The sequence below is a fragment of the Chaetodon trifascialis genome, chromosome 7 (genome assembly GCF_039877785.1).
Source record: "Chaetodon trifascialis isolate fChaTrf1 chromosome 7, fChaTrf1.hap1, whole genome shotgun sequence".
Taxonomy (NCBI): domain Eukaryota; kingdom Metazoa; phylum Chordata; class Actinopteri; order Chaetodontiformes; family Chaetodontidae; genus Chaetodon; species Chaetodon trifascialis.
The window spans coordinates 19,890,335-19,901,343 of record NC_092062.1 but is presented as its reverse complement, the minus strand read 5'-3'; the positions used below and the strand labels follow the sequence as shown (position 1 = coordinate 19,901,343).

At 42.0% G+C, this 11,009-nt stretch overlaps 1 protein-coding gene across 1 annotated transcript; it reads left to right on the top strand.

Moving 5' to 3' along the window:
• Positions 1-825: 825 nt before the first annotated feature.
• kcnj20 (potassium inwardly rectifying channel subfamily J member 20) lies at positions 826-10,386 on the top strand. Its single transcript, XM_070966932.1, is given in 4 exon segments — positions 826-973; positions 6,043-6,304; positions 6,306-6,501; positions 10,084-10,386. Coding segments are annotated over 4 exon segments (909 nt in total).
• Positions 10,387-11,009: the final 623 nt, after the last annotated feature.

Genomic DNA, 11,009 nt, shown 5'->3' with positions numbered 1-11,009 from the left:
AAAGAAGTTCTCAACCTCATTAAAAAGCAGCAAGAGGGCCATGTTCACCCTTTACTGTTTTGCTTGTCAGAAATACAGTCCTGGATGTCCCAAAACGTTGGTCTAAGGTGCATCCAGAAACACATGGGGCCGGTTTGAGCCTGGGAAATGACTTCATCAGCTGAGGAGCATCTCAAAAATCAGATCTTTTTTTTCATGACCATCCATACTTGGCTAGATAATTGTAATTTGTGCTATTTAGGCTTAAGGAAATATACATGCTGGGCTTTTAACAAAGAGAAAACAAGGACATTTCAGACCTGTTTTAGCCTCTCAGTTTTATTAACTTATATTATTATTGGTTATTTCATTCCATATTTAATTGTCCTGAAATGTTAATGTTAATCCTGGTTGGTCGGTACGCAGGTATTTTATGGTCCATTGAAATTCTACATTACGTAATGACGGATGTTGTAACGATTATTTTCTTGTTCATGAACCTGAAGGCCTAAATGTGTTTGTTGGGGTATTTTGACACACACACACACACACACACACACACACACACACACACACACACACACACACATATATATATATAGCTGACACCATAACCTTTAATTTGCAGCTGGTTAGAATATTCTGATACATGAAGGGAAAAGGGGAAAAGAAAAACACTAGGGACAGCAACAGCCAGGCGACGTCATAAAAGTACAACAGATTTTCTCTATCAGGGCAATATTTGCTTGCCAAACCGTTTTGCATCGCTGCTCAGTGAGAGAGCCAGCCGTGTTTCACACCACCCTCGCCGCGCCCTCAGTGTGCCTGACATGCAGCGCCCGCCAGATGGAGAGGCTGGTCAAGGCTGTGAGTAAACTCCTGGAGAGTGAGTGCAACCAAACCCCCACCCTTCCTCCAGAAACCCGAGACCACCTTCAGTATGTCTCCAAGGATGGAGAGCGCCACATTTCTGAGAGGGGCTGCTTCCTGTCTGCCTCTTTGCCTTTTTCGTGAACCTCCAGTACAGCTGGTTACTTTTTGTTTTTATGATGTGCTACATCACCACGTGGTTCTTGTTTGCTGGACTTTATTTCTTGAATGCTTCCTTCTGAGGTGACCTTGAACAAGGGGGATCCCTCAGTACCCCTTAACATTTATGTACATTAAAACATATTTGCGGCTGACACCATAACCTTTAATTTGCAGCTGGTTAGATTATTCTGATCTAAACTATGTCAGAGAATTATAGCACAGAGAGAAAAGGGTGCCAACCAGCCTGTGGTCTAAAGTTTGATCTATTATTTATTATTATTGCAAACTGTCACAGTTATCTAATCAGAAATGGGAACTGGTTTGTATTGTTTGAATACGTCAGTCAATAAATGGCATTTCCTTTTTTACTGGCTTACTTTTTCACGCCACTCACTTTACACTTGAAGTTTGTTCATCATGACAGAAACAGCTGCATGAAGTCACGTCTGGTTCACGAGGAATCGCTCTAAAGTTTTAGAGAATAACCCTGATGATTTCATCTCAACAACTGAGAAACTAACCAAAAGCATCACACAGAGACAGTCAGAATAACAGTTAATCGTCAGCTAAACATCCGGAACAGGAAAACCCATCCACTTGGGAGCCAGGAAGACAGTCACCAGACAGTGGGCAGATGGGCAGAATCAAGAAGACAAAAACAAAAGCTGGAAAACTCGGAAGATACAGACTAGACAATGCAGTATACTGTGAGCTGAATGAAGGAAACTGGGGACAGTGGATGGGGAGTCCAGCAAATATGCTCTTGATTTTCATTATGGCAGAACTAAAGATATCTCAGTGTCTGCTGCTTTAAGCATCATGGCAGTGCAATACTAAATTGCTGGTTTTTAGAGACTCAAAGACTTAAAGACTCTGAACTTTGGGGCTGGGCAATAGAATGATTGCCTGGTTGAAAGTTTAGGTGTCATTGTTATGACTATTAAAGTATATAAAAATCATTGTTTTTTTTTACTGTAAATTCATGTCAGAACAGATTCATAGTGTCATTAATTCAATAAATATGGTTTATCACCCATCGCTACTCTCTAACCCTCCATCTGATGAATGACAGCTAGAGGTCACATGTAACTAAGGGAAAAAAAGAAAAGCGAAAGTAAATAAGAAGCAAAAATCTAATATTTTTGGATTGATCCACAATCTTTGACCATAAGCACAAAAAGCTGTCAGTTTGAGCCAAACTCTGAGGTTTTCCAATAATATTAAATGCCTGAGTAATACTAGCCTCAATGTCAAGGTTTCCCTCTTCCCTTTCTGAGTCTCCTCACCACATCAGGAATCATCTGTCTGTCTCTATAACAATAGTTTAAACTTGACCAAATTTGGTTATGAAGGGGAAGCATTATTTCTAGCAGGGGGTTGTGTAAGCAGGCGAAGGATGAAAGCCAGCAAAAATAATGCCAGTGCAGCATCATCATGTTTTCGACATGGCATCGATAAATGTGTCCAACCACACCACCATATTTGGGAAGTTAAAGCCATTAATGTCCATACTCTTCAATTTGTATTAACACTGAATATAGTACATGTAAAAGAACATCCATCCCTCCATCCATTGCCTATAGCCAACTATCCCTTACCGGGGCTGTGGGGGCGGGGGGGGGCTGGAGCCTATCCCAGCTGTCAACACCTAAGGACAATTTTAGAGTCACCAATTAACCTAATGAGCATGTTTTTGGTCTGTGGGAGGAAGCCGGAGTGCACGGAGAGAACCCACGAAGAACCCATGAAGAACATGCAAACTTCACACAGAAAGGCACCGCCCAACCCAGGAATCGAACCGGCGACCTTCTTACTCCACCGTGCCGCCCCTGTAAAAGAACATTTGAAAATTGTTGCACTTCCTGCATAGACTGAGACCCTTCTGGCTGACACTAATTAAGTACATTAAGGTATGCCTGAAGCAAACAATGATGAGGATTATAGTTTTGTCCCAAAGGCTGACTAAAATAACTCAGAAGTGGAGTGTCTGAATCATCATGAAACTGATATTTGAGAGAATTTGAGCTTGCAAAACAGTGGGCCATAGGGTGCAGTGAGCTCAACCATGTCGTAATGACCATGGAACAGCGAGTGTGAATAGTGACTAATGTGCTGACCACAGGAACCTAGCTCGGTCATTCTTCATTACTTTAAGAGGTGTCTGCCATTTTGACCTTGGGGCTTCCAGCCCATACTCAGTATAGATGTTCCTGGACACTACGCCTACCACTTGGTTATGGCGTTCCATGTATGCTTTTCTTGCCAGCATCTTACACCCTGCTACTATGAGCTTAACTGAACAGCCTGCACCTGGGGTGCTGTCTGGTGTGGTGGACCCCTGCCTCTGTTGATCTTATACTGATTTTTTATTCTTAACTGAAGAATATGATAGAATATGTAATGAATATAGGGCTGCAAGGTGGCGCAGCAGGTAGTGTGCATGCCTCACAACAAGAAGGTTGCCGGTTCGATCCCCTGTGTGAAGCTTGCATGTTCTTCCCGTGCATGCGTGGGCTCTCTCCGGATACTCCAGCTTCCTCCCACAGACCAAAAACATGCTCATTGGGTTAATTGGTGACTCTAAAATTGCCCCTAGGTGTGAGTGTGAGTGTGAATGGTTGTCTGTGCGATTGATTGGAGACCGGTCGCAACAACCATTCACACTCACACCTAGGGGCAATTTTAGAGTCACCAATTAACCCAATGAGCATGTTTTTGGTCTGTGGGAGGAAGCCGGAGTATCCGGAGAGAGCCTCTCGCCCGTTGACAGCTGGGATATGGGCAGCACAGAAACAAGGTCCTGGGCGGGGCCTTTCTGTGCGAAGTCTGTTCCTCTCACAGACCAAAAACATGCTCATTAGGTGAATTGTTGACTCTAGATGTGAGTGAGTATCTCCGGTGTGTTGCCGGCTCAGGGTGTACCCTGCCTCTCGCCTGCTGACAGCTGGGATAGGCTCCAGCCCCCCCGCAACCCCGAAAGGGATAGACAATATAGAAAATGGATGGATGGATGTAATGAATATCATGGCCTCGTTAAAGGTGCCTTTTTTTTTTAAACAGTGGAGTGGAAACAGTGAAGGTGCTGCCGAGGCAGCAGGATTGTGGGGCTTATCTCCAGCTGGAGAGGATAGCTCATAGTGTTGGCTGCTCCGGTGTCACTTAATGTAGTGTCTTGTGTCTGGTATGGAATGATGGGACACTCTGGCACTGCTCTCAGGTTAGTTTATCTCAGATTTACTCTTTTTTTTTTTTGGATTTACTCTTTTTTTAGACTTTACTTCCTTTTCAAAAGGTGACTCTCTGTGACCAAAATATTTTTAGCAAGTGAAGCTATAAAAGTAATTCCTCTTGTCTAGTCATTTACGTGTGAGTTTTTAAGGGCTTTTAACAAGATTGAGTTCATTTTAAGGAGCTAAGTGCTCTTCCTGCCAAGTGTTGTATATCCTATCTGACAATCTTCTTTCATGTCCCCAGGTCTGGAAGCAGTGGAAGATCCTTGGAAACCAAATAGTCATCCCCCACTCTGCTGCTTGTGTTTGTTGCCTTTGCATTTCTATAATGTATCCTGATACAAAAAGAGACTCTAACTTCGAGTCCAGAAGGTCCCCTGGATCGATTGGGACAACACTGAGCATATGAGCCACGGGGACCCTTTCAACCAATATCTATCATGGTTGTCGATTCCACACCTTTCGAAGAGGAAATTCAGTGTGAGAGCTACTTAATAAATGTAAGGCAGTGATTTAAGATTTTCCAAGAGTGTTAATTTTGCCGTGCAGCCCGCAAAGCCGCTGAGGCCTGTAAAATGGAAACTGAAATGGATAAGGACTGGCTTAAAAGTTTAAATTGAATTGACCTTGAAAAACAATCTTACTTGTAGTGGGGAAACAGCTGAGGGAAAAAAAAAACAACTTTGCTGAACTTTAAAGTGGACTCCAATTTGGTGTTTTGGAACAGAAAGTAACATTCCTTTCTCCTTTCCTTTTCACAGACAGACAGAGACTCGCCTCTTCCTCCTCCAGACATCATGCCAGGGACTTTTCCTGAGCTCGAACAGACCAGAAGACAGAATGAAATGAACAAAGGAAAATGTATTACACAAATTTCTTAAACATAAGGGGCTATCTCTCTCAATGAGCAGAAACGAAACAAACACAATTGGGGGTGTAGAGGCAGAGCGAGACACCAGGTGTGGCTGGAAGGCACTGACAGAAAGAAAACATTTAAGAGAGAGTCAAAAAGCCAAAAACAAAGTCCAACATAAGCACAGTTCTGAGATTAACTGGAAAAACTCATTACAATGTTGTTTAAGTGATACTGACACAAAGGAAACGATTTGACACGGGAGAGATTAGGGTGAACTGGCAACCAGTGGTGAAGAAAGCCAGACTTAACTACTGCTGGTCTGATAAGCCTGACCATGCAGCAGGTGATTAGGCGGGAGCTAGCAGAGAGAGTAGCCTCAGACAGACAGACAGACAGACAGACAGACAGACAGACAGACAGACAGACAGACAGACAGACAGACAGACAGACAGACAGACAGACAGACAGACAGACAGACAAATGACACGAAGGGAAAAGGGGAAAAGGAAAGCACTAGGGACAGCAACAGCCAGGCGACGTCATAAAAGTACAACAGATTTTCCCTATCAGGGCAGTATCTGCTTGCCTCCACCTTCCACACTCGGTCTCACAGATACAGAGCAAACCGTTTTGCATCGCTGCTCAGTGAGAGAGCCAGCAGTGTTTCACACCACCCTCGCCGCGCCCTCAGTGTGCCTGACATGCAGTGCCGGCCCCCTTCATGTCATTAACAACAGTCCTCTACACAGCACCCCACTCTCACCCACACCCGACAACACATCCAGTCCTGCTAGAGAGATGGAGAGGCTGGTCAAGGCTGTGAGTAAACTCCTGGAGAGTGAGTGCAACCAAACCCCCACCCTTCTTCCAGAAACCTGAGACCACCTTCAGTATGTCTCCAAGTATGGAGAGCGCCACATTTCTGAGAGGGGCTGCTTCCTGTCTGCCTCTTTGCCTTTTTTGTGAACCTCCAGTACAGCTGGTTACTTTTTGTTTTTATGATGTGCTACATCACCACGTGGTTCTTGTTTGCTGGACTCTATTTCTTGAATGCTTCCTTCCGAGGTGACCTCGAACAAGAGCCATCCCTCAGTACCCCTGAAAGCTGACTCATGGAGCAAAGGCCCTGCTAGTTAGGTGTAGATGGCTTCATCTCAGCTCTACTTTTCTCAGTGGAATCGCAGCACACCATTGATTATGGATCTCCCATATGAGGGTGTGCTGCTGGTTATGATGCAGTGCGTTGTTGGGTCCATGATAGATGCCCTCATGGTGGGTTGTATGTTTGTGAAAATACGGCGACCTAAGAAGCGGGCTGAGACACTTCTTTTCAGCCGTACTTGTGTCATTGCCAACTGTGATGACAAGCTTTGTTTCATATATATTCAAAATGAAGCATTCAGGGTCTCCCAACATTTTCTTACTTTACCCCGGTGGTATGTGGCCAGATAAATACTGTTGGTTTTGCATTGTTGTCTAGACTTCCACCCCCATGCTTGTACTTATGGTAAACATCAACCATTTTCATTGGGACTTTCTTTAGTGGTTGGCTCACAATTCACTTTAGTTCACTTTGTGGCCTGCAGATTATACTGAACACCAAAACAGGGAAAATTCCAAATCACGCTCACTGTTTTGGCTGAAACATCTCAAACATCTTGGAAAAAACCTGAGGAAGTAAAACTAAAACTGTGGGTGGGGCTGAAAAAAAAAACAAAAAAAAACAAAAACCTTTTTGTAATTTCAGTATTTACTGTTACGACACTGGCCATTTACTGCCTATTAATATATACATTTGGAAATGTGTTTATATAAGAGACTTGGCTGCCACTCAATTTAGTCAGGATATAAACCTGGTTCATAAAGTTGGGACAGAAAACAAACAGTTTGCTGTTATTTTTTACAGTTTTGCAAAGTGTTCCTGAGCCCATGTGTTCAATCATGAGTGCCTGTGAACAACTGAGCCTTTCCAGGATGTCCCTTTCATAGCCAATCATGATACTATCACCTGTTACCAATGAACCTGTTTACCTGTGGAATGATCCAAACAGGTGTTTCTGGAGCATTCCACAGCTTTCCCAGTCTTTAGTTGCTCCTGTTCCAACTTTCACATTGATGAGGTAAAGCATTAGATATACTGAAGTGTTTTTAATTGAGTGTTTGTCAAAATTATTGCATTCTGTATTATGTTATAAACAGCATCCCAACTTCATTGTATTCCATGGAGTATGACAGTGTTGTATTTAGTAAATTGTACTTATGGTTACTGTAATCCTGACAAATTAAATCTAAATGTCTAAAGGCTGAAGGCAGAAAACTCATGAACATTTTTGGGCAAACAGGAAATTAAATGTCTTTCACTCAGCTGGCAGGAATCCCTTTTTCTGTTTTTATAGCTGTGCAGAAAACGGGGGAGGGTGGCCCTCAGGAGCATAGCATAACAATATCGGACAAAGCATACAGACAAATGGAGTAGTTTGACTCTTTATGAAATACGCCTATTCAGTTTCTTGTCGAGAGAAAGATGGAAAGATTGCTGCCATTCTGCACATTTAAGTAAATCTTGCAAATAAATCTAGCTTTCTGCCATAATCATAGTATCAGAATCAAAATACTTTATTGATCTCCATGTTACAGTTGCTCCCATTGTACAACAGTAATAAAATAGAAAAAGGAAATAAGAAATATCTTTGAAAATACTGTATGTCAAAATATTTACACTATACAACAATCAAATAAATCTGTTTCTACATCAACAAGAATAATTGAATATTAGAATATCACTACTGCTAATACTAATACTATGCTAATGCTCACAATAAAAATAACAATACTAACAATAATAATAAATGGCAATAATATGCAGAGTAGATATTATACATATACACCATAGTGTTACACCATTTAATTATTGCACAGCGCAGTTGAATTATTGCACATGCCAATCAGATTATTATAATTATGAGGTAATTATGAAATAGAAAGCTACTGATAAGGGTGAAATATGTTAAGAAGGCCCAGTAAGTCCATTCACTCAGAGTTACTGACCCTCTGATGGAGGACTTAAAAAGTCTGACGGACACAGGCAGGAATGACTTCCTGTGGTGTTGTTGCAGTGCATCTGGGAGGAATGAATCTCGCAGTGAATGAGCTTCTCTGTTTGTCCAGCGAGTCAGGCAGTGGATGGGAAACATTGTCCAGAATGGCACTTAACTTGGACAGCATCCAGAGAGTCCAGCACCACCCCGACAAAGTCACTGGCCGTGCGGGGGAGCTGGACCACATAGTGATAATAGTAATGCAGCTACAGACGGGGTGAAAGAAGTTAAGTAAGTCCAGTAATTCCTTCATTGGTGATGCACAAACCCCACTTGAACTCGTTTTTAGTTTTCCTTAATAGACTCCTATTTATAGACAATGATTTATAGTGTGTAATCATGAGTCTGCTACAAATAAACCTTGACTTTCCAATGACTAATATTGACTGTTAGTCTACAGTAAAATGTTCCCATACACACATTCTGACAGTTGTTTGGAAAACAGGTGATTGAGTGCAGTGTTTAATTCATGTGTGGGTCAATATAGTTCAGAAGGGAAATGTATGTTTGGTTTCACAGCAGTGATCTGTTAGGGAACTGTGTGTTTGGTTGTTACGTGGGTATTAAAAGATAAAGAGGAAGTGTTTGATTTTGGAGAGTGAGTCACATTTTTTTAAGGAACATTTTGTGACGAGGGGGGCTTGGGACCCGAGTGCAGAACCACCATGACACAGATATAGCTGATATCAACTTTAATCTCAGACTTGGCAGGTCCACATAAGCAGCAGCAATACAGTCTCTCTAGTGATGCACAGTGAATCAAACACCAAGCAGTCACAGGCAAAGATTCAGGAAGTGCTGAACACCAAGTCTTTGAGTCTCTTTTTGCGTTTGGTGCAGCAAACACCAAACAGTTCAGCAACGGGAGATCAGTCGATGAGAAATAGCTGGAGAGTCCTGCATGGGAACAGTGACAGCTGGACAAAGAGTGAGTGTGACAGAGCAGCTTAAATACTGCACTGATACTGCTTGGTCTGTACCAGCTCTATATGGAAAGTGTCCTGAGACAACTTCTGTTGTGATTTGGCGCTATACAAATAAAATTGAAAATTGAATTGAAATTGAATTGAAATTGCTGTGTGATCGGGTAGGCGTGGCTGAGTGTGGAAAAGTGCTGATGCACATGTGATCAGATGAGGAGACACTGGCAGCAGCTAAGAGAACTGAATATACTGTGACACATTTATTATGTGTGTGGTTTGAAAAAGGGTATTCACCAAGATGAAAACTTGAGCTCTATTTCGAGGGAGCTATGGCATAAAGCACTCTTAACTTCATTAGCATGAAAAGCATTTGACAAACCGTAAATGTTGCCACTTTTAACCGAGAGAGACGGAAGCTTCCTGACGCCTCTGTTACATTCGAACAAAAATTAAAAAAAATCATGTCCTGAATGTCATGATTCCAGCTGCTGACAAACAAGCGTTTCTGAGGTAGTGAATTTCATCAAACAGGATGACTAAGGTTTGCGAAGAATTTACCGAGTAAAATGTGTAGTTCCTTGAAATCTGGGTTTGAAATCTTGTGAGACAGAATGTGGTAACTTTTATCAGATAAGATAACCGTCCTGTAAAACTTCACCAAACAAAACAGAATTTCTCACAGCTTGTCAGACAAAAAGAAAATATCTGCCCTCCACCTCCGTCTAATAATTTGAAGAACCCACCGCAGCCTTATTTGTGTGGAACCGCAGCTGAACTGCAGGATATCGCAATGATGGCATTTTCATTTTGTCAAATGTCTCTGTTCTTTCATCACATTAATGTCTTCTTCAAAGTTCACCCATCTAAGCAGATAATGAGAGCTGAGCTGATTGAGTGGATGACTTTTCCAAGTGTGGAGATTCAAACATATAGTGACATCATGTGGGAAACGACGTGTACTTCAGTTTTTAACACACGGCAGAATCAGCACAAACAGCCTCTTCCATCTCACCATTGTGTACACGGGCATGATATGCCAAGCCGAAACATCCTATACTGAGACAGAGATTGTGTGGGGCGCTCGCCTCCAACCCTGCCTGACATTGGAGAAGGGCTGGTTCAGAGTAGACCTGCGTTGGTGCCACGCCACCTATTGGGTACCTCTGCCCAATTGCAGCGCCTGCCAGGTGCACCTTTTACTGGCTCTGGCAGATTTTAAGCTCCCACTTTCTGTAGGAGAGTGTCTGAGCATTGACAGGTCACAGTAGGAGAAGCACAGGTGTAAATAATGAAATTAAGGATGGTTGAATTGACCTCACCCTTGGATATGGTCTCCAATCTAGCACTGCTCATGCAGTTCACAAAAACAATGCTAACAGATTCAACACTCCAAATTCTTAGTAATTTGTTAAACAAGTCCTTGATTTCTGAGATGATTTTGCTCTTTGCTGCCCAGAGTTGACATGTAATGAATTAATGGTCATTAATTGTATCATGTGTAGAGATAGGAGCATTTAGACAGTATATAAAACAAGTTATAAATCTGATATTCTAAGCTAAACTATGGCATAGCTGTCTTCCCTCTTCCATTTGAAGTTAAGCCAAAGTACTTTGTTTCAGTACCAAAGTGATAACAAAAACAGTGATTAATGATGATAAAATGGGAAAGTTGTCAGCTGCCTGCAGCACATCCTTGAACACTTACATGTCTTTCATTAACTGTGCAAATTGAAAACGATTGCCAAGGTAGTTGTGGTGTGTTAGCTTGTTTATTTGATGCACTAGTAGTCTAAAACATGGCATACTGATACATTAAAGCTCATATATGAAAACACTCATTTATTCATTTTCCACCCCATACACATTAAGATAATGCTGTACAAATCAACAA